Source organism: Plectropomus leopardus, chromosome 11 (genome assembly GCF_026936395.1).
Source record: "Plectropomus leopardus strain MGB_pleo_1.0 chromosome 11, ASM2693639v1, whole genome shotgun sequence".
Lineage (NCBI taxonomy): Eukaryota > Metazoa > Chordata > Actinopteri > Perciformes > Serranidae > Plectropomus > Plectropomus leopardus.
Window position 1 is genome coordinate 15,695,328 of NC_142186.1, and position 26,556 is coordinate 15,721,883.

Below are 26,556 nucleotides of genomic sequence, written 5' to 3' on the forward strand. Positions count from 1 at the left end.
CTTCTCTCTTTACCAGTTACTGAGCAGAGGTGAACTATGACAAAACTGCTCCCTTGGCCTGGAAGTGTAAAAGGCTCATGCTATTTTTTCTCCATGCAGACTCAAAGTCCTGTAAACGGAGGGGACTAACACCCACTTAAAATGTATCATGATGGTGTATTTCATGCAACATATCGGTGGTGATGCTAATTCCTTCAGTTTTTACTTTTTATTTTTCAGGACTTTCGAGGCTCTGTCACTGACTAAGCCCTAAAATATGCAAAGATAATAAAATACACAGAGGCTCTAGCTTGGGGGCCCCTGGGCCTGGGCCCGGCGTGCCCAATCACTGTCACACCCATGTTTGAGTATTTCATCACTTTGGCTGTTTTCCACATGTAAGGGCCAGACTAGACATACATCTGTGATGAGTTCTTTTCAAAAGGAATTGAACCACTCTGTGTATTAGTCAGACCTACATTCCCCTCCCACAGAAATGTCCTGGAGGATTACACCGGATGCAGTGATGATGTTTTTTTCTTTCAGATGTAAAATCTAATGATTTGGACAGTTGACCTTTCAACATGTTCAGCATTTATTGGAGCTGCGTGTGTTTGTCCTCCATCTCTCTAACAGGGGCTACCCTCCATGTGGAAGACAGTCGATACTTTTGGTTCCACCACACTGAGGGTGATACCATGACTGTCCAGGACCCTCATGACATGAACCTCTGCTCAGCACTGTGGACTGTGGTTGCCTACGTCGTGGCAGACCTGCAGGACATGTTGCCCAGGTAGACAGTTAGCAAACATGATACTGAGGCCCCTAGTGAACAGGAAGACAGGATGATGACTATGAACAGCTGGACTGGTTAATTTCAAAACCAGCTGTTTTTTCAAAAGAAAAAAAAACGGATTGAGTGGATGAATTAAGAAATCTTTGTTTACAAATTGTATGTGAATCAGCCAGGGATAAATGAGTAAATCTGAGAGAAGATAAAACAGAGATTAAGTGACCTCTCTGTAAGTGGGCAGTGTCATGATTATCTTGAATGTAAAGCAGGATAAAATCTAGTCAGGACTACAGATGTCAAGGTTTTACTGAAAATCCAGAGCAACATAATAGATGCTGATATGATCACCTTACATAATGATTTAAATGACTTTTAGCAGAGAGGAGCGCATTACTAAGACAAATTAATTGCCTTTTTTTTCTTAAGTAAAAAGCTGTTTTCTAAATGCTGGGTTACTGACTGAGACAACACTAAGAAAATTTGTGGACTTCTCAAGTTTCACCCACATAATGACCATTTTTGTATCATTTAGTCATGCTGTCTTACCTTGAATTCTTGAGGAAAACACATTGATTTATTGTTTGATTAAGAACCATTTTTGACAATAAAAAAAAATATCATCACAAAATATAACATTTGTTTGCAAATGCTCACTTGACTTGTGCAGTATAATCCAAGTCTCATTTATCCAGTCATATGCTCAATACTTCCCAATCACATGCATTTTTGCTTTAAAAAAAAATGTATTGGAGTCTTGCTTTGAAGGGAGCATAGATAAGTTTCACTTCCAGTTCACTTTTACATAGTAAGGCTTTCGCAAAAATGCATGTGTTTGGGATACTACTGAGCATAAGGCTGACTAAATGAGATTTGAATTATACTGCAGTTATGTGTTATGTGAAATTTTGCACACACATCCAATCCAAACTTGGAGCAGATGCTGAACCAAACATGAGTGAAAAGTACTAAGGCAAAACAATATCTCATACACTGCAGAGCTCCAGTTATTACTTATTTAACGCACCCAGGTGACATTTCCAGCAGGACAACTCTTCATCAGACTAGATTTACAATATGCGACGCCATCTTAAATACATATGTGAACAGTCGTGACCAATCACGTGAACAAGATGTCTCAATATACATGTCAATAAAATACATGTGTAATATGTATATAAATATTTGTATTGTACCTGGTTCTTAGTTCATTCATTATCTGATGAAAAAATATACAATTGTGTGTGAAAGATTGTAAATGCATGTTTTGATATAGTTTTGCTGCTGTTAATGTAGCCCCCAATCGATCAATAGATCAATATGTTTGCAATTTTCCATGGAGGTGTACAAGAAAATGTTTTCTTTGCAAACCAAAGGTAACACAGCATGACAGTATTGATTTATAAATGGTCATTTTGTGGGTGAGATATTCGTTTAATGCCTTAATATAAGGTGTTACAAAATCAAACACTAACTAGGAGCTCATAAATAAGAATATTTGAGTTGATAGATTGAGGAGATGCCCAAATCCCCAATGTTTCTGTTAGTTTCCAGTGTTAAAGAGAAGAACAAAGTCATCTACAAAAATTATACTTTTTTAATTTTTATGTTTTTTCTTAATTGTTGTGGTCAAGGTTTGAAGTATTACATCTGCCTACATTGTACTGGGCTATTTTTCCCTTGATGCACGCAAAAAAGTCATTGCAGTGTTTGATTAATAAAATCATTAAGCATGGGTCTACCCCTGTCACCTCTTTTTGTACTTTTGCTGTAATACTTGGAATTTGAACTGATCATGTAGTTTCTGTGGCAGAGGAAAGAAGGATGACGACAAAATAGACGCATTCAGTCCATGGAAAGAGGAACGGAGAGACATGGGGCACGATGAGTGAAAAGGTGAACAGCAGAGATCATACAGAGGAGGAGAGGAAGTAAAGAGAATTAATCATTTTCGGAGTGCCTCGCTGACCAATGCAGCAGATATAAAATACACACAGCTGGGATCCCTCTGCCCAATGAACTGATAAGTCAGCACTCCTGAGGGCTGATGTCAGGGTGAGTCAGCCAGCCAGTGCAGATAAAGTTAGTTTGGAAACACAGATGTGTGTGAGTCGGTGTTTGTCTGTGTTGAAACAAAGCAGTGTAGCTTCTGTCTGTTAAGCACTTCCTCATGTGCCAGTAACACTGATTCACACGCAGACAGTTGTGTTAGTAAAATACGCAGTCTGGTGATGGTTAACACACACTGAGTCACACAAATGCACCACAGACATCATCTGTTGAAAACAACATGCACACATTAACGTGAGGCTTCTGACAGACAGGACTGGTTAAAAATAAACATTTGTATATCATTTAAAAGAGGCCACGATTATTTTGATCTATTGAACTCGTGTGTGAGGTTTTCAATTTCTGGAGGAACACATTGAACCCCACTAGCAGCCAGTTTGGTTTAATGTTATTTTAATGCTTTCTGAACTTAGTCTGATCTGTTCTAACCCAACTCCTTTGCTCTGTCACCTTGTCTCTCTTATTTTCATCTCTTCTGTTTTGTCTGCATTAACTTGACCTAAAAGGCACTTACCTCTTTTTCTTCTCTGTATCTCTGCTGCATTTTTTACACTTACTTCTGTGTTGTTATTGTTATGCTTTATGCACTTTTTTGTGTGATCAAAGTTGATCTGTCTTTTCAAATGTGTTGTAGCAGCTGTAATAATGCTGTGAACAATCAATCAAGCAGAGGTGATGTTGATTTGTATTCAGCTAGAAACTCTGATCACATATAATTCACTGTGTAACAGCTCTCTGTGGCTTGAATTCAGTCTCCACATTAAATTGTCTTGACAAATGTGTTTGCTTTTAGTCAAAAAATGAATTTTAATTCTAAGATCTGAGTAATAGATTACGCCAAAAATGTGGTAATGTCACATTACTTGTTTCATGTGCCTTGATCTGTACATGATAGCTGCGGTGCATATAATGTATACAACCTGCTCAGCCCATGACTTGAAAGCTCTTGAAGTGAGAATGGCACAGTTGAGCAAAGAAGGTGGATGTACCGTGAATTGTGCTCTTTGTGGCCCTTTATTAATAAATCCACAGATTATTAACCGTTTAGTATACCAAATTTGGCAAATACAAAGAGATGCCCTGATCCATTGGTGACATCTTGTGTTTTTATCCAAGAAGAGTCAGTTTATTATACAAAGACAAAAAAAAAATCTGGAAAACTGGAAACTTAATCTTTGTTAACGATTAAAACACATGCAGAATAGTTGTTGGTCAAATCGTTTCAGCTCTACATGCAGCTGAGACTAGGATTGTCTCTGCAGAAACCTGATGGTTTTTAACAATCTCAGAAATCATAAATCTGTATGATTCTGTGAACATAATCATTGTGTCATTTGACTGCAGTACACAACAGACAATGCAGTTGGATGTAAATCAGCACATATTGTATGATCAAGTAAGTGTGTGGAGCTCATACTGAATTCATCAATATAGAGCACCACCTTGTGGACAACCGCCAGCAGCACCTGGTAAGTTAATGTTTATCATTTTATTTTCCTGTTGTCAATTAAAATGAATCTAATTTGTTCAAGTTAGGTTAATTAAGGACAAAAGGACACCGAGAAAAACCCTCATCTGATAATATTATAAAAACTTACTTTATTACCAATATGTAGCAATTTTTTACAGAAAAATATGAAATAAAGATGAAGTTTGGTTTCAGTGAGAAAACGTAACATTTGGATTTTAAGTAAATGAATTATACACATTAAGTGTCTGCAAGACTATCAGTGCTAACTGAGCATAGTTAGGGAAAATTATGAGTTAAAACAATTTTGACCATTGCAAAAATCACTCTAGAAACAAACATAACCACATTCATTCTCATATGTAAATTTATAATTTGGTGGTGCTCATGTTCATGTAGCAACAGGCCGTCTGGAGTTGAAGACTTTGATCCCATTTTGCAGTGAAGATCGAGCATATTTGGTCAGCAGAGCTCCGGTGGTCTGTTTCTCTCCACACAGGTCCCTGAACGAGAAAAAGACAGAGGAAGCATGACACATTATAATCAGATAAGACGCTTAATTTTTTGCACTTTCGTCAACAAAACCAAATTGTGTACCTTTGATACTACATAAATGGTCAGGTAACTGCCATTGTGGGTTATTTTCCCGCTTTTATTGAATGTTACAATAATTTCCTAAATGGATGACACTTACTGTATGTATGGTGTGATGTCGTCCTCTGTCCATTTCTCTCTGAGTGTGAAGAGGTGGTTGAAGCGCTCCAGCGTGTCTTCTGGAAGATCTTCCACCTGCAGCAGGCAGATGGTCTCTGGACGGGAGCTGCGATCCACCAGGGCAACGCTCTGGAAGGTTTACAACACCGTCAGCATGGTAGTAATGTTCTTGAGAAAGGTCAGTGAAAATGAGCAGAGAGAAACGACTGCTCCTTTCTTACAGAAGCATGATTATTTACGGCTGGTCTAAGAAAGAGACAGAATGAAATTGAATCATCAGATACTATAAATGGAAACTGGTATAAAAGAGAAAAACAACAAGATAAGAGTCTGGTGATTTCAATAGATTCTTGACTCTTAGGAGCCATAAAGCTCTATGATGGTACTACTTTAGTCAGCTTGTCACCTTTATAAAGAATGCAATTATGCCATTTTATAACAAGAAACAGTACAAAGCTGCATTTTTGAGAGGATTTGTTTCAGTCTAGGGCAATTACTTTATTTAATTCAAATTGTTAAAATGTTCCGTAAATTACTATCTATTCTCTTCAAAAGTAAATAAAAAGATAAAATAAGTATATAAGAGAGGTACGGGCAAACCTTTAGCTGGTCCAGTCTTGTGCTCATGCCCTCTGGGACGCTCTGCTGCCAGACTTCCTGAAACTCCCTCAGGTTGAACTTGACAGCGTTCTGCAGCAGCAGTAGCGCCATGCCCCGACACACTTTGTCCTCATGCAGTGCATAGAAAACTTTGTCTGTACAGAGGAAGGAAGATACAGGGATGTTAGTACTCTGTACTGTCATATTGTGTAGGATTCTGCTACCAGTTTTACTGATGAAAACTTCAAGTCTGTCAATTGAGTCGCCATAGGTTGTTTTTTCTTACCATTCTCAGTATAGCGCTTCCCATAAGAGTTCAAACAGTGCTCGATCATCTCTCTGTAAAAGAGAACATCATTATTGGAAACTGGCTGAACATTTATCATAAGACTTATCAAGCCTCAAAATAGAAGGAAGCCAGTATAACCTCATCTCTTGTTTCATGATCACAGACGATAACTTACTTTGGCTCCAGTGGAGCTAACTCTTCTAGACTGGTTTGAAGAGAAACCTTGTTGAAGGACCACGACTCAGAATCCACCAGCTGACACACGTGACCAAGCAGCTTCATCTCGTAGTCAAAGTCCAGCACTCGCCAGTAGCCTGCAAGACAGAAATGACACTTTCTGTAAACACGAGGTTTTAAATATCTAGTTTTTAAAAAAGTTATATGAAATATACAGAAGAATAGAGAGATTCATCCTTCCTGCGTTGTAGCTCCCAGGACCACTTCCATAATGATGATTTTGTACCTGTTTATTGCTTTTTAGTAAAACTTTAAAAATTAATATAAATGTTGTTATTATTCAAAAAAATGTCACCGTTTACCGTCTATCTGACAGGCATGGATGGTCTCTAAATTGGTCTTAAGCTCCTGTTCACTGGCCTGGATCTTCTCCAGCAGATCCTGCATTGTGTACTGTAACAGAGGAACACATGCTGACTAACGGCTACAATAACATTCAAAACAAGGGAACGCTTAACACTGAAACATTCAAAACACATCATCTTAGTCAGCTACTTTCAATAAGCCCCATACCCCCACCACACACACACACACACACACACACACACATGTACACACAGTCATACAAGATATTAACGACTTCATTGTAAAATATGTATTCACCCTGTTTTCTGTATTCTCCTCCTGCCCCACTAAAGCTGGCCCTTCATAAGGATTCTCCATTAACATCTTCTTCAGCTTCTTCAATTTCGGACGCTGTTTCCTCAGTTCCCAGTAACTGTTACAAAATCCCCAGATCTACAACAGAGGCAGGATACTGTTAGTGTATGTGGGTCATAAATGCAGTTAACCATTATTGTATTTGCATATGTACCCAGAAGGTTGTGTGTTTGTTTGGGTGTTAAAGTACATTGAGCAGGTACCTGTGAGTGAGTCATTTCCATACCTGAGTGTGCACCACATGAGAGCTTTCCTGGCTGTTTGTTAGCTGCTCTGGTGTTTTGCATCCTGGTACAAACAGCAGAACGTTAGATGTGTCTGCTATTTTCAGATCGTAGGTCTTGTCACCACTGCAGAGCACAGCACGCTCATCTGTGTCCCCTCGAATCACCAGACTGGAAAAAGAGAAAATTACTATTAAATGTATACACATCTACATCCATCCTGATCATGCATCTTGCGCCACTGAACTGCAGATCAGTTAATTATCCCCAACCACATTAATCATTTCAGTTACACAAGAAAAAAAGACAGGGAAGACAGTAGTTTACAGAGTACCTGCTGACCAGGTTTTAAACAAATGAATAATAGTGCTGAAAGTATGAGTTTATTCATCGATTAATCAAAATAGGCAAAATAACGTAACAGTGTTGAAAGTCTGTTTCTAAAAGTAATTCAAGTAAAAAAGGTTAACTTGTTCCACCCTCTGAAATGAGAGAGATTAAATTAAATAGCCTTATGGTTTTGGACTTTGATCAGATAAAACAAACATTTTTAAGATGTCACTGTAAGCTTTAGAGAACTTATGGAGGGTATTTTTCATTATTTTTAAATGGAAAGAGATTGAAAGGTTTACCATGCAATTCACACTTAATGACTGCAAAGAAAAATACAAAACACAGGCACATAAAGCGATATTACCTCTCTATCCGCGTGCTTCATATACACAAACTCAACACATTCATTCACAATATTGACACCTTCACGTTACCTTTGCCCAGCTTCTATGTGTTTGCACAGCGTGTCGTCCAGCTCCATCAGACAGTAGTCTGCAGATGAAACGTTTTGTCCAAAAGACAGACAGTGGATGGTTTTCTGCAGATCGTCTTCTTTAAGTTTAGCGATCTGCAGAGTGGCCTGAACCTCCTCTAAAGTTCTCATTTTGGCTCTCACGGCGGGTTAGATCGATAACGTTTTGTTGAATAAACTTTTTTTTTGACTCGCGAAACAAACTATCTCAAACTGTACTTGTTTCCAAAGTAAAAAAAAACAACTAAAAAATGTTGTTTAGCAATAATGGGCGATTGTCAAAATTCCCCGCTCTCGTTCGTGCCGTAGGAAGGAAATGACGTTGAGGTGTTACGTCAAAATAGGACCGGGTAGAAAATATTTGAGGGAAATTTAAACTAAATGTAAAAAAAAGAAAACTCGAACATTTATTTTAAGGGTTTTCGTTTAGACGCAATAGCAATTACCTGTAAAGTAGCCACGAAATGGCGGTACATTTTCTTAAACGATCTAAATATAGATAGATCCGCAACAAAGGAAACGCGAAGTTTCAAATCTTGTTTCAACCGGGAATATTTACCAAACGGACCATCGCTCACGTTGAGGGTCAAATGTTTGAGGATGTGCTGCTGATTGTCTCATCGAAATGTCAAGTTTCTCACGATCTGCTCAGGTAAACGCAGATATTATAACAAAGCATTACATGTTCTCATTGGTATCTCGTACTTTTGCCGTCCGGTATTTGTGCTTTTGTTCATGTAAAGCACAAATAGGCAGTTAGCTAACGCGCGCCGCTAACGAGCTAGCCGCAGTGTGTGCGGCTACTTAGTAACACAATAAATGGCCTTTCTATGCGAGTTAGCAAAATAAAAGAGTCAGTTGTTGTATCCTAACACCAACAATATCGTTTGCAAGAAGCATTACGATTTAATTGTAAGACCAACACTATTTCTTGTCAGCCACTGCAAACTCTCACATAATGTTTTAAAATCGCTCTGTCAGATTGTGCTAGCCTGAAGTTTTGTTTTGGGGGTTTCCGTGTCCTCGTATCCCCTACACACTGACATGTTTACAAACGGTGTGAGTAATCGTATATCCCGAAAGAGTGAGAGATGGAGACAATTGCTGCAAATTTAGGGCTGGGCGATATATCATAACTATATCGATAACATGATATGAGATTAGCTGTCGTCTTAGATTTTGGGATATCGTAATATCGAGGTGTTGTCTTTTCCTGGACTTAAATTCTGCATTACAATAAAATAATGCATTTTTTCTAAACCTGCCAGATTGTTCAAGCTGTTATATTATTATTATTTGCCTTTGCCCACTTAGTCATTATATCCATATTACTGATGGCTATTTATCAAAAATTTCAGCGTAATTATTTTGTGAAAGCATCAATAGTCAACCCTACAATTTAGTCGCAATATCAAATTGGAGGTACTTGGTCAAAGTATTGTAATATGTGATATTCTCCATGTCGCCCGGCCATTTTAACATCGAAAATGACATAGAAATCAGACTATAATATATTTGATTTTGATGTGAGTTTTAAATTGCTCAATTTATTGTACCATACGAGAGTTAATCCTTTTTTTCCTTAATCTGTGTATATATATATATATATATATATATATATATATATATATATATATTTTTTTTTACACATTTGCATGATGGTTGATTAAAATAATCTGAACCATTTAAATTGCTAGTGCTTTTAGTCAAGCATTTTAAAATCATCTGCATGCAAAAAAAAAATCTGAGTTTCCCAACATTAATCTGCATTCACAAAATATGATTTCTATATCTGCCACATGCCTCTAAGGAAGTTGTTGCTGACACATACCCTTAAATTTTATCATGGTTGACGTAAAGTTCATAGACCTTGGATTGATCAGCAGTGTTTTAGTGCTGATGATGGTGGTGTTTGGTGTATTCTGTGAATCAGTGTAATAAGGTCTGTCCAGGGATAATAACTTGGGCTTTATTTGACTTAGTGTTGTGTGTATGGGGTTATCGTTGCATCTTCATATGGTCTAGGTTAGTTACAAGGATGAGTATGGCAACATTAAGAAACAGAAATTGATGAATTAATTTTGTTTCATTATCAGTAATGTTCCATCTGTCTGATACATTCTAGAAGAAAAGTAGAGACAGAAAGTTGCCACTCGGTCTTATTCCACAAATCTTTTTCACAGCAGATGTTTTGAATTGTCGTAGTTGAAGAAACACGAGTGTAATTGATAACATTAACAATGACTCCATTATATTCTAGAGTAAGTCATGTGAGTGTGACAGCGAGCCAGCATGCACAATACCACGACTGTGAAACTAAAACAGCTAAATGGAATTCAGCCATCAAAATTTTATTATGTACACCTGTGCTTTTCCTTTTGTAACGTGTCAGATTGTCTGTAGTGAAATGGTCTGTCTTCACAAAAGATTTTGTTGTCTTTTGTTTCCCATACTATTAATCACGTGAAGGTCTCCTGCCAGTCAGTTGATCTAACCAAGTCTTTCTCTTGTTCTTCTTTCAGCAATGGGCAACCTTCGCTCGTTCCTGGTTCCTGATCGATGCCAGAATGCAGCCTCCTGGGAAGATTGCGACCATGTGTGCTGTTAGATTACAGGGGAAACACAAACCTATCTACCATGCACTGAGTGAGTAGGAGTCCACCTGTCACAGAACACAAACACATATAAGGTTATAAGTAACTTCAAATACCATTACGCCACGTATAAAGTAGGGATACATAATATTGGATTTTTTTGTCGATATGCAATATATAACAACTTACTTGGCTATTGATACATCCACTTTTTCCTCCACGTAAGTTTAGTGATCATCACATCTCTTCTGTAGCAGAAATATGCACTATGCACTACAGTTATGCATACTCTTATCGTGATTGCCCACCAGCTGATGGAGACATAAAATACAATGCTTTTCAGTGTATGTAGTATTCATTTATTGTGCAAAGTAAGAAAATACTTCAACTTACATTTTGTACTTTTTTACTTTGTCAGTAATAAAAAAAATGCTTTGTGATATTGTCAAAAAAATCAGCATGTTGGCCGATTCTGATATTTCATTTTAAAGCCAATATCTGAACATACTGATGACATGTTAATATTATTGTTCATTCCTAATATGAAATGATTTTTTTTCTGTTATGAAATCACATCACACCCGTGTGAGTTTGATGTTGTCATGGCATGAAATGGCCACATGGTGGCAGATAAGGATTAAAAAAAGGGATTGGTCTTAGTTGGCATAACAAACCAGCCACTGTTTTTGGCATTATCATTGTCATACCAGCTGGGTCTGCACTTGTCTCTCAGTTGAAATGGAGAATATCAATTATATCGTGTCAAAAATATCGCCATATCGATTAACCCGGAAATATGCATCTTCTGATCATCTTCACAGGTGACTGTGGTGACCATGTTGTAGTAATAAACACCAAACACATAGCTTTCTCTGGAAACAAGTGGGAGCAGAAAGTTTACTCATCACACACGGGGTAAGTGCACATTACCTCATACTTTACTTCTCCCAGTCTCTTTATCTTCTCTTCCTCCTTTTTGCTCTTTCCAGTTTGTCTTTCTTTGCTCTTCATTATGTAAAAACCTACAAACCGATCAGAAAATGTTTCAAGAAAAGCATGTCTCTATGTGTCATTAGCCTCTTGTCACATTCATACCTCATTCATGTTTTTTAGACCTGCAAAACGTAAAGCTTTTGTGGTTGGTTAGAGTCTCGTTACATTTTTATTCTGGAGAAAGTGATTTGTGGCAATAAACTGCTGGAAATAACCAATTCTCCTCAGTTAAGTACTTTATGAACGTAAATTAGGAATTAGAGGTGACTGGTGTTAGTCCAAGGTTTGCTTGAATACGACACTTTGAAGGGACACACAGGTCTGCATTAGATACTTTAATATCCCTTCACTGCTGAAAAACTGGTAACATGCATTCCCATTTTTAATAGATGGCTAATGTATTTCTATTGTTCAAAAGAGAAAAATAATTTGATTAAAAGTGCAGATCAAGCAACAGAAAGCTCTTTAATTTTTTCAGTAAATATAATAATCAGTTGTGTTTGGTAGAAGATTTTCTTTGTCATGTCTCGTCTTTGCATCCTTTCACTGTAATTGCTGTAAATGGATTGCACGAGAAGTTTCAGGGATGTTAAAACTCAACAATTTTCTATCCTCTGATGGTAGAAACAAGGACTGACAAAGCTTGTTGTTTTCTCCTACAGGTATCCGGGTGGATTCAAACAGGTAACAGCGGCCCAGCTGCACCAAAAAGACCCAAAAGCTGTAAGTGTCATCAACATTATTTCTAATTTTTTAAAATTGTTATTTAGGGAGAATTCTAAAACCGCTGATGTGCTCAGATGTGCCATTGCCACATACCCTCCAACATGAATTTTTATTATACCGAATGTATAATTTAACCCACATTCTCAGGGATTAGTCGCATTTCTTTGTCGGCCCCATGCTGTGCGGAGCAGGTGTTTCGTGGTTTGACATTTATCCCTGCCTTCATATGTGCTGCTCGTGCATATTAATGTGAAGGGCAGAGAGTGGGGATTAAACAGCAGTGAATTTATACTGGTGATGGTGGTGGTTGGTGTGTTCTGAAACTCAGTACGTGTCAGTTCAAGGATAACTCCGGGGGTTTTGGTTGTGTTACATATTCATGGTTTTCAGGGTTACGGACTCTTTGTTGGAGAGAAAAACAACAACTCATGAGCGTGAAGAACAAAACTGGCGATAGTGTAGATGTATCTGATTGTCAACCAATTCCATGAAAAGACCAAAACCAATAATAAATTGATCCACTAAGGAGCATTTCTCATGTAGCCAAAGCATAGACACTAAGTTTATTTTTGATTTGATCACACATACACCGTCCTGCTGCTGTAAATACTCACCAGAACACCAAATGTTTATGATCTGATCCTGAAAATAGTCTCTATCAAATGCACTCCTATTGGAGTAACACTGTGGGAAATTATTTAGTCTATTTTAAACGATAAAACTTTGTGTTTGTGGCCTGTTTGTAAAAATTGTATACTCCTGGTGACAGTAAATGTGCTTCGGGTTCAGAAAGTATTGCGAGCTGGAAAAACACATTTTTAGTGTTTTCATGAGATTTATTACCATTGACAAATACATAGAAGTAACACTTGCCTTCTACTTTACACTGAAGTGATGTTTCAAAGTGTCTCTGTAGTACAACATGCGAATATTGTATTGGGCCTTATCAGAGGAACATGGGCTGTTTAATCCAAATACTGAGCTTCACAGGTCCGTAGTGATTTGATGCTTAACAATAACAATGGGGTTGTTCAGAATCGTTTAACATGTCAACCACAACAGCAGAATGGGAGCCAAACTCAAAGGGTTTGTCAACTTTTTCCACATGTGGCTCGTAAAATTGCTCCCATCCTGTGGGAAACACTAACCGTAGGTGAATGACCTGCACTGGTTTCCAATCTGTAGTTTACAGAACCAGGCGATTAGTTTGCTCTGCTGTTGGCTCTGTGCTGACCACAGACGTGTGTCCTGATGGCGGTTTAGTTAAAATGAGGTTTGGAGGGTTGGCGAGCGAAGAGGGAGAAACAGAATTGGACAGATGAATGATTTGTCAGCACAGCCCCTGTCCAACGTCTCTCTCCAATATTTCTGTCCAATGTCTCAGTCCAGTAACTCTCTCCAACTCGAATTCACATTTGTACAACCAGTTTCTCTTTGAAAAACAGTTTTGGAGGAAAATGTGAGAAAAAAATGGGGAAAAAAGTATTTAAGGTTGCTATCAATAGCTGCTGTTTGCATATCAATTTTTTTTTTAATGTGCTTCTTCTCACCAGATTGTGAAGTTAGCGGTTTACGGCATGCTGCCAAGGAACCTGCTACGCCGCACCATGATGCAGCGGTTACACATCTTTCCTGAAGACGTAAGTCCAGTTTCTCCGTATCTCTCCGTGCTGATGATTCTTCAGGCTGCTGCACTCACCACCTTAATCATCAAGGCTTATTAAGGATAATCAGAGAGAGGGCACATTATGGGGAGCGCTGCACTGATATCTCTCAGCAGATTCTGACACAAAAGAATGATCCAGTTTTAATCATCCATCATCCAGGTCACCTTGACACTTTTAATCAATTAATAACTATAGAATGATTAAATGTAGTTAAATCTGATTGTTGCCCTGTATGGATAAGTATTCATCCTTTTCTTCACCGACACTGTCTCAGCTGGTATGTGTGTTTGAAGAGCTGATTTGGAGGTTGCTTCAGCAGAACGTTAACTCATTCTCACTCTTGTATCAGTTGCAGTGACTCTTAAGAGGAGAGAAAACAAAGTGGTTCTCGGGGTTCAAAAACTAAATTTTTATAACTGGGACTTGAAACCTTTATTTTAAATGGAAGTATCTGTATAAAGTCTGATATGCAGTCGAGGAGGAAAGGAGATGTGCACACTATTGAGACCCCCAACTTTACCTATGTAATTCAATCTCACTTTTATTGTGTTGTTTTCAGTTGCAACAGTCAGCTACTCTGACATTTTTAAGACATTTTTTAAAAAATGCTCTGTGCCCTACCTGCTCCACACAGAATGGCAAACAGACACAGTTAGGAAGTATCTTGCAAACAAAGTGGAGAATTTAACAGCTCAGGAGACAGGTATTTTCCCCTCAGGATTTGGTAGAGACCAAAGCAGAGCTGAAGGAAGAGTGAATATTGGTCTTAGACTCACTGCATGGCCAGAAACACGACAAATGGATGCTAATGTTTCTTTGTGTCTGCGGGAAGTGCAGATAAGCAGCTGATAGTTGACATCAGTGTAGTGCTTTGTGCTTTCTGCATTGTGTTCAACAATATAGCTTGTTACAGTGGCTTAAATATCAATGAATACTGCTTTGATCACATTAACATATTGATGACTAACATGTTTCCATCTTGTTCTCAATAAATCAACCCGTCTACTCTGCCTCCTTAGTTCAAAAGAGGAAACTTCCACTGCGTTGTTGGTGCAGTGATCTGCAGGCATTAGGGAGCATTCAGTTGTGATTGTTTTAAAATGATGTTGGCGAACCACCAGCGTCACACACCACAGCCTCTGAAATGAATTGAAACAAAAAAGTGCTCAACAGGCCGTTAATTGACCTGGGCGGTCTGCCCAAATATTAACAGGATGTAATTTCTATCCATGCGAGAGAACATGATCATTTATTCAAGGCACTGGGAAAAAAACCAGATCTTTGAGTTTTGACTTGTAATGTAATACATGAGGTGTTTGATGTCACAAGTCAGTGCTGAGCAGAGTCAGATACTTGTCGTTTATTTTGGTCGAGACTTGATATCCGCCGTCAGAATTGATGTTGTGCAGTGTGCATCCCTGATTACTAGCAGATGGGCTTCCTGAGCGATGTGAATGACTGCAGTCTCATCTACAGCTCAGAGCAGTTTAGACAATGTAAAATTGCTTATGAGTGTTTTAGAAAAAGCGACTGATGCCGTCTTTATTCTCACCTTCTTTTTCATGTCACCTCCTTTCAGTTCTTTCTATGTCTCATTTCCTTCCTTTCCCCTTCAATTTCTTGTCCTGCCAACATTTTATTTCTAATTTCATTGTCTTCTCCGTGTCCTCCCCTCACTAGGAGCTGCCAGACGACATCCGAGCCAACCTGACGGAGGAGCTGCCACAGCCCAGAGAAATCCCCAGGAAACTCAGCGAGTACACGCAGGAGGAGATAGACGCCTTCCCCAGGCTGTGGACACCGTATGTAGAAACACACATACACATACACACACACACACACACACACACACACACACACACACATACACACACACACACACAGTCTTTGCAAACACACTAACATGAGCAGACACTGTCGATACACAGTGCACATCAGTGTCACTGCATATACAGTGGATGCTAATGCAGATGGAAAGTGATGGATGCAGAATCTATCTGCTGTATTACACTTAGGATCATTAACTCTTTCCCTTTATCGTTGTTTTCCTCAAAGACATTTTGGTGTGTGTTTGTGTGGAGTGTTTCACATTCACATAAGAGTCTCTGTAAAATAAGATAGTGAAGCTAATAAATTATGGCTTCTGTCTTTTAATTCAGCCCAACCTCACTGTCATCGAGCATTGTTTTGCTTGTGACCTAAATAAATAAATTAAATCAAATTAAATCACCCACATTGGAAATCCAAAAGGAAATGAACAGCAGTTTACCCAAAATACATGTTTTTTTTTTACTGCTACTGCTTTGGTAGTAATCATCAGCAAATTTTCGAAATAGGAATGTCAAAAGTTAATTGTTCAAACACAGGGAATATAATTTTAACAGCTACGCATGTCAGCCTATAGGATAATTTTGCTACTCTTCAATTATCTGCTGGGCAAACCAACCAGATTTGGTGAGAGCAAGCCAGCGGTGCCGCTTGGCGATTACAGTTAGTCACCAGTTAGTCACCAGTTAATGGGCTTTGAGCTATTGAAAACAAAATTAACCAGAACTGACATCTTCAGTTCAAGTAGCGTTGGCCTATGGGCCGATTGATCATAAATGTTCATTGTCAATGTTCATTATAAAAGGCTCCAGTTACAAGACAAAGCCTCTAAAAGCGCTGTGAAACATATGCATAAAACAACATACTAGCTCCAACAAACTTAAAATTTGAGATTTATATTTGTAAGATTTATGTCAGTTCAGAGTTTCTTTGTCAGTTGTTAAAAAAAACCCCAAAAAACAAAAGATGAATCTCCAAATCTCCAAATTGAAAACCAAAAACCTACTAAACAAATATCAGAATAAATAAATATTTGAGTCCAGCCTGAACATAGTATTTAATAGCTTTTTACAAAAACAGACATCAATGACCACGAGAGTAAAAGCAGTAAAAGCATCAGTATTGCAAATGTTTTAAGAGTAATGGTAATGATAACTTCCAGCTTGGCTTTTTTAATTGCCTGATAAACATTTAAATGATCTGAGTTCAGACTCATTTTTCATCTTTTTGTCCTTTGTACCATTAGAGTACTGCACACACACACACACACACAAACAAACAAACACACACACAATCATATTTTCATGTCTTGTACTGATGACAAAATGCCAGAAGGGGGTGATGTTGATCTGAGCACTGTGTCATGCTTCTACTTCTCACACCCTTCCACCACCCTGCCTCTGCGATACAACAGTTGTCAATAAGTATTCCTTCAGTTATTTGGAATATTGCAATAAGTCATTTACTGTAAAATGATTATTTCACTTACCTTGACAGCTTTTTAGCAGCCATTTTAAGCAGATATCTTTTTGTATTTAGCGTTCTGAAGAAATACCAGTTTAGAAATCTGACAGCAGATGGTGAAGGTACCAATGCCATGGTGAATTTGACTTTGGAGGAGAGCCACAGTGGGAGGTGTGTCACTTAACCAGTGCCGTACAGTCTTAACGTAAATGAGTGCGGGGGATTGCCTCGCCCTGCTCAGACCTTTTCAGCAGTGAACAGTGCAGACGCTTTCTCACAGTTCTGTGTTATTTTTGTGGTCTTACTACCAGGGGGTGTCCCCAACCAATAATTTACAGTCCAGTCTGGTTTATGAAGTCTTTTTTTTGTCATTAATCCATATTCTCATTTGTGATATTAGTGTGTCAGGGGTGCACGTGTAGATGCAGCACTGTTCAAATTACTGAAATGGAGCAGAACAGATTGATGGACAGAAAGTTTACGTCAGTGTGTTTGAGTCCTGCTTGCTTTCTTTGGTCGTAAACAGAACTTTCTGTTCGACAGAAACCATCAACAGCTTTTTAGAAGTGTCTCCACTCACTGTTTCTAATGGGCTCATTGTTGGCCTCATAAGTTAAAAATACTAAGCGCCCTGCGAGCACGACAGTCTTATGTGAGTGCTCGAAAGAATAAATAAGTTATGTATCATTGTTTATTAGGAGCAATTGCGACGATTTGACGACTAGCCCGACTCCTCAAATTGAACAGTCAACTATTTGGGTTCACCCCCCCCCCACACCACTTACTACACAACATATGTATGAATCGATACAATACAATACATGCAAAAGCTTGCCGACTCTTTTCACTCTGACACATAAATCATACTGGAAAAACTAAGAATTTCATTCTAACTACAAACACATGTGGCTGTGGTGTGAGTGATTGTCAGGGAACAGAGAGCGGTCAGTATGTGACATAATGCGCTGAGAACAGCGACGATGTAACTCCTGTGCAAATTCAGTAATAGAAACTTCAGAACAGTTCTAGTACCCGAATATATGACCTTTTCCCCCCAGAGTTGACATTTTTATTCAGTGCATATAAAGTTTTTTTGGTGTTGTGCTGGAGTGCATTGTGAGTTTCCCTGAAAAGCTTTATAAAATAAGCCCATTGTACATTATGCTATTATAAAACACACAACACTGAAGCGCACTGTAATAGATCAGATCTCTCAGCTTTGTGCTCTGTAGATGTGTCAGCTGTTGTTAAACAGAAACTTTTTATCTCAAAGATTTTTGTGTTTTTCTTCGGCTCGGCTGTTGTGCCAAACATTTGAATGTAGATGGTGAAATGTCACAAACACATGTGGGGGAAGTCGGCTGTTTTCCCTCCACTTCCTGTTTGGACATACAAGGTTTCTCTGCGGGGTGTGAGAGAGAGCATCTGTTATTTGGCATAATCATATTCATGGCTTTTTGAGTAAAGTATTTTCTGGTTGGAGATTGGACTGACACTGTGACCCATGCCTCGCTGATCATGATAATGTTGTCCTGTTGCATTTCTCTGGCTTCTGCTGTCATAAACATCATTCTGACAGGTTAACTGAGAGTACTCTCTCTTCCACCTGCTCAGCTCTAACGTCCATCAATCCATCCAGTCGTTTGTCTCCGAGCATTTTATCCAGGTCAGGGTTGCTCCTCTTCATCTTTAGCGTCAGTGGCTCGACACCAAAGTCCACTGGTTGTTTTTATTTAAACTGCTCAGAGTTTGCGAGTGCTGGTGAGTAACATACAGTAAGACTGTCATTACTGCAGTCAATACACTGTTACTGTCCAGGGTGTTTCCAACTACCCAGTTTTCTTTCAATCTCGACCTTTTTGTGTCTAAGTGACTAATCAAAACAACCTTTTTTTTTTTTTCTCCACAAAACTGTCTAACTTTCATAACAAATAAATTTATGGCGATGTTTCAGTAACTGTACCTTCATCAGGCATATTGCGTACATTTACAGAAAAGTTGCAATAAATGTATTTCTTATGTAAGTTAGACAGTTGTGCAGAAGTTTTTCTGCAAATTGTGTCCGACTGTCCCTCTCCTACACAGCTGCTCCAGAGCAGATGTGTGAAGTATCCTTTTGTTCTGAAATAACATTTTTTTTTAAATTGGTCCAGTGTTGAGAAGGACTAAACAGACTGTAGTGCAGCACTTTTATTGGATGTAAATTGATGGTGCACACGTGCCTGTAGGGATTAGCCTGTATTTAAGATAGTTTGACTGTTGCGGAAGCAGAGATCTTTCTCAATCCTGGACGGCTTTCAAAAACTCTTGTTAGCATTAGTCACTTATTCCCAAGAACATGGAAAAGTAATCTCCAGGTTGAAAAATAGCAGTTTACCTCTAACAAGACTGCTGTGGAACACAGTCATGCAGACACAGTCATTTTTTATGTTTCTTAACATCATCAATAATTTGATGCACATACAGTTTAGTGGAGTTCTTTTTGCATTATGATTGAACACTATTTGCCAACAATTCTTGGTTTAAAATTACAACCACATGGACATAACGAGTACCAGAATATTAGGACAACACAGCTGAAATTATTTTAATATATTTTCTTATTCATTCATGCAGATAGTTTTGGGTTTGTCAATTTTTTAAAAAGTATATCAACCTCTGAAATGTCTTCCTTTACCCCAATACAGTGGATGGAGATCTGTTTATGGTACTCAAAATATCTAAAAATTGGACATTGAATTGTTAAATTGTTCAACAAGTCATATCCCAGTTAAATTGGAAAAAAAAGAAATATACCTAACTAAAACTGGACAGCATGTTCTGCTGATTATGCAGAGCAACAGGGACACAAAATTGTTTTGCGAAACAACGTTGAGATTTTGTTGAGGCACAGAATCCCTTTCACCTCCATTATATTGGGGCGGCTGCAGAAATCTTAGACTCTCAAACCTAAACAACTAAAACAAAATCTGCATGGCTAGCTACCACAAGAGGCTGACCCTTTAAACCAACAAATTATCCTAAAAATTACTGTAATGCTGACACCACTTCAGTGATTGCGATGGGGTAAACCCTCCATCTGGTGCTTCAGACACATGAACAAAACATAACCCACATTTGGTATGAATGAGTGCAAACAGTGAATCCACACAGAGGGCTCTGATCCAGAAACTGTTTTCATTCAGTTCCTGTCCTCTGTGTGTGTGTGTGTGTGTGTGTGTGTGTGTGTGTGTGTGTGTGTGTGTGTGTGTGTGTGTGTGTGTGTGCGCGTCTTGTGCGTACAGCATGTCTGCCTTGCGTTCGGTATTGCTGTCAGTGTGTGCACGCATGGTGATAAATGAGCCACTTCTTATTGTTTACTGGTCCAATCTCCTCAGCCAATCAGTGCGTGTGCTCAGGCCGGTCGCGGTGCGGTCGTCAAGGTCAAGCTAATCCTGGTTTATTTAAGGGATGGGCCTTAGCCTCATTAATATTCTCTGTCTTTTTCATTTTACTGACCAAATATATGTGTGTGTCAGGGGAGATGGGGTTGAGGTCATCAAGGGCGATTCAATTGTTACCCTTTATTAAACACATAGTTAATATTCTCTCTGAAAACCTTGGCGCAGAGGAAAAAGATGATTATTGGATATGCGGCCCCCTACTCCCCACACACACGGAGCTCAGACAGAAAATCAACAACATAAACATACCGCTGTAGTTGATAGCAGAGCTATTACAATTGATAACATTTTTTTCACTTTGTATCAAAACCAATACAGCACGGTGTGATAATATCTGTCTGCTGCAATCTCGGCTCAAAATTAAAGGGAAAAAATACAAAAAGAGGATGCTGTCTGGTTTCATTTTGAAAAGGAAAAAAAAGGCGATAAGATCTGTGTGGTTTTTCATCTGTCAGTTTCTCTCCCTGTTATCAGTTCTTTTTCCAGACTATTATGCGTCCCCATACTAATGTGTTGTCTTGTGTTTTCTCCACAGACCTAAGGACTACAAGATGAAATGAAATAAAGACCGCCCAATGTGACCAAGGACCTGAATTATCCAGAACCAGCTACAGGTTTCACCTTGTGGCACAGCTCTGATCAGTGAAAATCAGATTCTATGGGTTTCCTCTGATTATGCAACCATGAGGTTTGGCTCATGATAAAATGACATTTGTTAGTGCCGATCCTGCCTTTGAAAATTTGTGGGTTCACAGTGAAACCAATTAATGTGTTACTATGACAACATTCAGGCCATCACATTAACTTTGATCAAGAAATCCTGAGCTCTTTGTCTTGTCAGTGAGTTAAAGTATAAATGTATTCGGTTTATGTAAGTTATAAAATATCTAATAAACAATTTTAAAAAAAAACTTTTGTCGTCAAGTAGCTTTTTTCCACAAATGTAAAATCTAGTTAAAGTTTAACCTTTTTCTGTCATTAAAGTTAAACAAATGACCTAAAACACATTTATAGTCTCATTACAGATTTATTGGTTATAAAAGCAAATAAAATATAAAATAAATAAGTTCATATTGTACTAAGGGGCGTGGTGGCGAGACACATTCCTTATTAAAACTGTTCAAGTTTGGATCTCAAATAGAGCGGGGCCGGCTCACAGCTCAACTTTTAGTTACTTTAGTGCTTGTTTTTTCAGACTGCAGTGCAGGAGGGGTGAAGTTTACACTTGTGTGGTTCAGTCCTTATTGGTTTCACAGAGAGGCAGTCGACTGTTTTGAGTAATAACTGGATCCAGGTCTTATTCCAGCAAGAGGTCAGAGGTCAGCCAGTGAGCAAACAGTTTCCACAGTGAGCAGGCCCAACTTTGCATAAGAACAATAAATGAAACAAACTGGGGCAGCAACTCGAGACACAAACAACACAAATGTGTATTCTTAACTCACCACAAGTCTGATTATCGAAACTCAGAACACACCTGGTCCATCTTTGTAGCAACAGAATGAAATTACGCAGCACAAAATGTGATTGAAGCCAAATTTCTCTGAATAAAAGTGATAAATTAAAAAAGTAATCCATTTGTGTTCCACAGTTGTAGTAGTATTAGTAGTAAGGTAGTATTAAACGGAAACAGTATTTTACAACCTGGACCCTATTTTCACATGTTTTTTGTGTCACAGTGACTAATGGGAGGTACATTTTTTGATATAGATCCAGTATTGAAAGAGAGACCACTGCAGCTGTGGAGACAAAACCGGCTGGTATGTTTTACGTTCAGGAAATGGTGCACAGTCAATTTATGTCCATTAAAAGTCCTTGTTTTTGACACTGACGGACTCAGATTGTTAAAAGTGTCTGAAAACAGAAAGATATGAAAGAGAATATAAAATTTATTCCTATTACCAATCTCTGCGTTATTGTGTTACCAAGTCTCGGTCAAGGAGAGGTCTTATTCTGAAATCCTGCACACTTTCTAAATTGTTGAAATCCCCTAAATTGCCATGACATCAGAAATCTTTGAAGTAACGCTAAGCTGCACTTTCTGTACACTCTTCAGCACTCCTTCTCCATTGCTCACTAACGTTTCAATTGTTTTTTCCTGCAGCAAGCCACATCTTTCCAGATCTGAGAACGAGACTGCCGCTGGAGCGAGACGTGGTCACAGTAACAGACAGACTGGATCAGTGAAGGTATGGGAAAACATTGCCTTTCTCTGCAGGGTCCTTTCCGTAATGTCTGACGCTTTTAATAACAATCTGAGCTTGGCCGTGGCAAAAACAAGACACTTTTAATGGACATAAATTGTGCACAATTGCCCGCAGGAATGACACTGCAGCTTGTTTCACTGTTGGGGCTGCAGTGGTCTCTGTCAATATTGAACAAATTAAAAAAAAAAACAACTCTTCAATAGTCATTTAGACACTAAAACACAGGGAAGTAGAGTCCAGATTGAAAAATACCTGAGTTTCATTAAAAAAAAAAAAGAGAGATGCTTTTTACAGACAGTTTTGGTGTTCAACAAAGAAGCAAACAACACAATACTGTACGGAGAAAATCACTTCCAATTCATTTCAATAATCGTTTATACACCAAAAAAAAGACTGCATTGTAGCCGGGGAATTGTGATTCATCCTTATAAAAAGCAGCCTGTACAAATGTTGCCAGCCCAACATCACCCATTTGACTTGTGAAATAATCTAGCTAGTTACATACAACCAAAACAAGATGCACATGTCCAGTTACACACTCAATGTTTGGCTCGAAGGAGACATGCAGCTTCACACAAACAGACGGGTTTAGTCCTGAAATCAACTGTGAGATGAGAAGAAACAGGTCTTACCTTTACATTACCACTGGATAATGCTAACATAGATCAGGCACTTTTTCGGACCCCCCTGTTACAGAGATATCGTACAAGAGTCCATGGGGATATTTACATAGTTTTACCAGGTGGAGAAAACCACTGGATACGCAGCGAGGGGGGGCTCTCACCACAGTTTCAGATAGGGGACGATGTGTGGGTGCGTGTCAGTATCTGACTTGTGTGTGTAAAATCAGTCTGTGTTATAGCGTGCAGGGCTCAAGCACTTCAGGTGTGTCCATCCTTCCTCTAAAGTCCTCCCTCCTCACTCTCCTTGATGACGAAGGTGTCACGTGAAAACCTCCTGGAGACGCCCGGTGACCTCACCTCCATGTCCTCAGAATTGGTGGGGCTCGAGCGGTAACCATGGTAGCCATGAGCCAGTTGTGAGGGCTGTTGGGGGTAGTACCGAGGATTGTAACCACGGTAATAGGGGTCCTGTTCTTCCTCTCCCTCCTCCTCCTCCTCCTCATCCTCCTCATCGTCTTTGCCTCCTTCATCGTTGTTGTAAGCCACAGCAGCAGGGTTGTATGGCCGGTTGTAGGGCTGGTTGTAGGGCTGGTAGCCGCCGTGAGGCAGTTGTTGGACTGAGGTGGTGGGAATAGTCAGGGTCAGTGTGTGATTGTTTCTGGATCATTGCAGCTAACAAAACCACAACCATGAGGGAGCATGGAGCGGAGTTAAGGCTGACTTAATCACTTAAAATCAATGAGGAGGCAAAACGAACAAGTTAAATAGGGGTAGATTTGGGACCCACGAGTTTCAGGAAGATTTGGTTAATGTAGAAGTATGTTAATGAAATTTAGGAGAAATTGGTTTCTAACCAGTAATGCCCAGATTGGATCATTTTTACTGAAATAAAAAGATCACATTTGGGTCACATTAGGGGAAAGTTTACAGTACATGAGATGTACTGATTGAGAGGTTGTTCAGTAATGAATGTGGCCAATCAGCATCAAAGCAACTCATCATTGTTTAGTCAATCCATCCGGCTTCGATGAGATTTGAGCTTTAAGTAAAGGCTGCTGCTACAAACCATTGTATGTAAAAGTATTCACTGACAGATGGCACTGAGATCAGTGGTAGGGATCATCGCAGCAGCATTACAGGGTTTTGTTTGGTCTTATGGGAAGGTATGTTAATCCATGTTTGTCTCAGAGGATGTCAAATGATGAAGCAGCCAGATAAATAATCCAATTCTATCAAAAAAGTTATCTGAAAGTAGAAATTAATCCAGTTTCTATTCATAATGAGGAGTCAGAGCATCTTGTGCATAAAGACAGATGATGTAGTTTAAATAATGAGTCTAAATAGGGGGCACAGAGTTAAAAAAAAATCCCTTGTACTGTTAAGAGAGTTGCCTTGCTTTTTAACTTTAAGACTGAATACAGATCTTCAGGCCTGGAGAAAAAAGTTATACAGAAGATCCTGTTAAAATCGAGTGTTGGTTGCAAGAGTAATTTGGAAAAATGTCTCAGGAAAAACAAAAAGTAAAAACCGCTGCTGCAGGGATTAGAGTTTAAACACCGGGGACAGGGGTAATTATCCATCCCAAGAAATATGGAGGCCTTGAAGGAATAATTTATCAGTTTCCTCAGTGTTTAGTCTTAATGTACAGGGCACAGAGAGAAGAGTGGAGGGAGGTGAGGAGAGGAGGACGGTTGGAGAATGCTCCTCAGTAATCATTCCCATAGTCCTGTTGAACTTCAGTCAGAAAGAGGGGAAACAGAGGGAGGGGAACACATGGAAAGAAAAAATAAGAGATAAAGAGAAGATGTTACCTCAAGTCAAGAGGAAAACCCAGCAACACCAAAGAGTTAAACCTCTCAAACCGCACTGACAGAACTTCCCCTGCTGTTGGGTTGCAGTTTTGAAGGTAGAAAAATGAATGTTGGAATCTGCTTTTCTCTTGCAGAGGAGAAAAATACATACAGCGTGAGGATTTTTAAAATAATGTTAGCTATTATAAATAGACAGACAACTATAAACAATAATTTGAGAGAGGGAAAATGTGTCTGATGCCTTTTTTCTTTGTACATGAGATAGTATAAATGAAGATTTCAAACACAGAAAAAGAAAGTAGTGCAACAAGAGTGTACAGAGTATACTAAGAAATAACATTCCTTGTGAGTAATGATGATAACACTGACGTTATCATACCATAAAACTGCTGTTTTTTAATACATATTACTCAAATTTTCATTAGAAGATCACTCATATCATGAGCACAGCGATGCAAAAATATGAATTACAGTGGGTTATATATTAAGAAAAACATCTATTATATCAGTGTATTCAAGAGTTGCTATTTCCCCAACCAACCAGAAAAGCTCTCATTACAAATTGCTATTTATAATGTCTATACCTTTTTTGTGATATTTTGGCCAACATACTATGATGTGACTTTTTTATATTTTGAATGACATACTACAATATGACTTTTTGTGATATTTGTGATATACATACTATGGTATGAGTTTTTTATGATATTTTGGATGACATAGTATAGTGTGACTTTGTGCCATTTTGGACGACATACTATATTATGACTTTTTGGACATATTTTGGACAACATACCATCGTATGAATTTTTGGTCACATCTTGGACAACACACTTTACTATGAGCCCTACTATACATACTATACTGTGTTGCTTTGAAATCATTTTGGACGACATATGATAATATGACATTTTTAAACCATTTTGGGTCACTTTTGATGAAATAACATACACCTTTTGGGGTCATGTTTGATGACATACTAGACTATGACATTTTGAGGTCTTTTTTGACAACGTACTATACTATTACAAATTGAGGTCATTTTTGACAACATACTATACTTTGACATTTTTGAGGAATTTTGGATCATTTTTGACGACATACTATGCTATGATGTTCATAACATACCACGTTGAAAAAAAGGCCAAAAACGTAATGATATCACATATCAAAATATGGCTGAAAAAAAACATAGTACAGTATCTCAAAAATTTTTTAATTTTGACATGTCAAAAATATGGCTGAAAACAACATATTATAGCTTGTAGAGACATGTCATAGTATAAAAGAAGACCAAAAACATCATAATTTGGCATATCAAAAAAATGGCAAACACTGCCATAGTAAAGTATGGTAAAAAAATGTCAA

The 26,556-nt window shown here is 38.5% G+C and overlaps 4 protein-coding genes across 6 annotated transcripts in view; 2 read left to right on the forward strand and 2 right to left on the reverse strand.

The window, feature by feature from the left end:
* Positions 1-2,510, forward strand: part of LOC121945484 (carboxypeptidase Q-like) — a 31,667-nt gene extending 29,157 nt beyond the window's left edge. For both annotated transcript variants that reach the window (XM_042489682.2, XM_042489683.2), the window contains exon 11: positions 616-2,510. In XM_042489682.2, the coding sequence (XP_042345616.2) occupies positions 616-776 (161 nt within the window). In that variant the 3' untranslated portion in view covers positions 777-2,510. The remainder of the gene's footprint in view (positions 1-615) is intronic.
* Positions 2,511-4,413: 1,903 nt separating this feature from the next.
* Positions 4,414-8,195, reverse strand: dscc1 (DNA replication and sister chromatid cohesion 1). The gene is made up of 9 exons (XM_042490631.2): positions 7,799-8,195; positions 7,034-7,202; positions 6,751-6,885; positions 6,450-6,540; positions 6,086-6,224; positions 5,908-5,960; positions 5,622-5,776; positions 5,002-5,150; positions 4,414-4,810 (listed from the first exon to the last, which is right to left on the reverse strand). Exons 1-9 carry the CDS (start codon positions 7,966-7,968, stop codon positions 4,699-4,701), a joined length of 1,173 nt encoding a protein of 390 aa, XP_042346565.2. The 5' UTR covers positions 7,969-8,195; the 3' UTR covers positions 4,414-4,698.
* Positions 8,196-8,329: 134 nt separating this feature from the next.
* mrpl13 (mitochondrial ribosomal protein L13) lies at positions 8,330-21,431 on the forward strand. Its single transcript, XM_042490145.2, has 7 exons — positions 8,330-8,488; positions 10,359-10,482; positions 11,252-11,345; positions 12,086-12,146; positions 13,703-13,789; positions 15,497-15,618; positions 21,086-21,431. The coding sequence occupies exons 1-7, from the start codon at positions 8,462-8,464 to the stop codon at positions 21,108-21,110; spliced, it is 540 nt and encodes a 179-aa protein (XP_042346079.1). The 5' UTR covers positions 8,330-8,461; the 3' UTR covers positions 21,111-21,431.
* Positions 21,432-21,953: 522 nt separating this feature from the next.
* Positions 21,954-26,556, reverse strand: part of col14a1a (collagen, type XIV, alpha 1a) — a 195,724-nt gene continuing 191,121 nt past the window's right edge. The window contains exon 47 of one of the 2 annotated variants that reach the window (XM_042490363.2): positions 21,954-23,994. In XM_042490363.2, the coding sequence (XP_042346297.2) occupies positions 23,657-23,994 (338 nt within the window). In that variant the 3' untranslated portion in view covers positions 21,954-23,656. Of the gene's footprint in view, positions 25,112-26,556 lie in introns of both variants that reach the window. The other variant, XM_088084067.1, reaches the window with a different exon arrangement.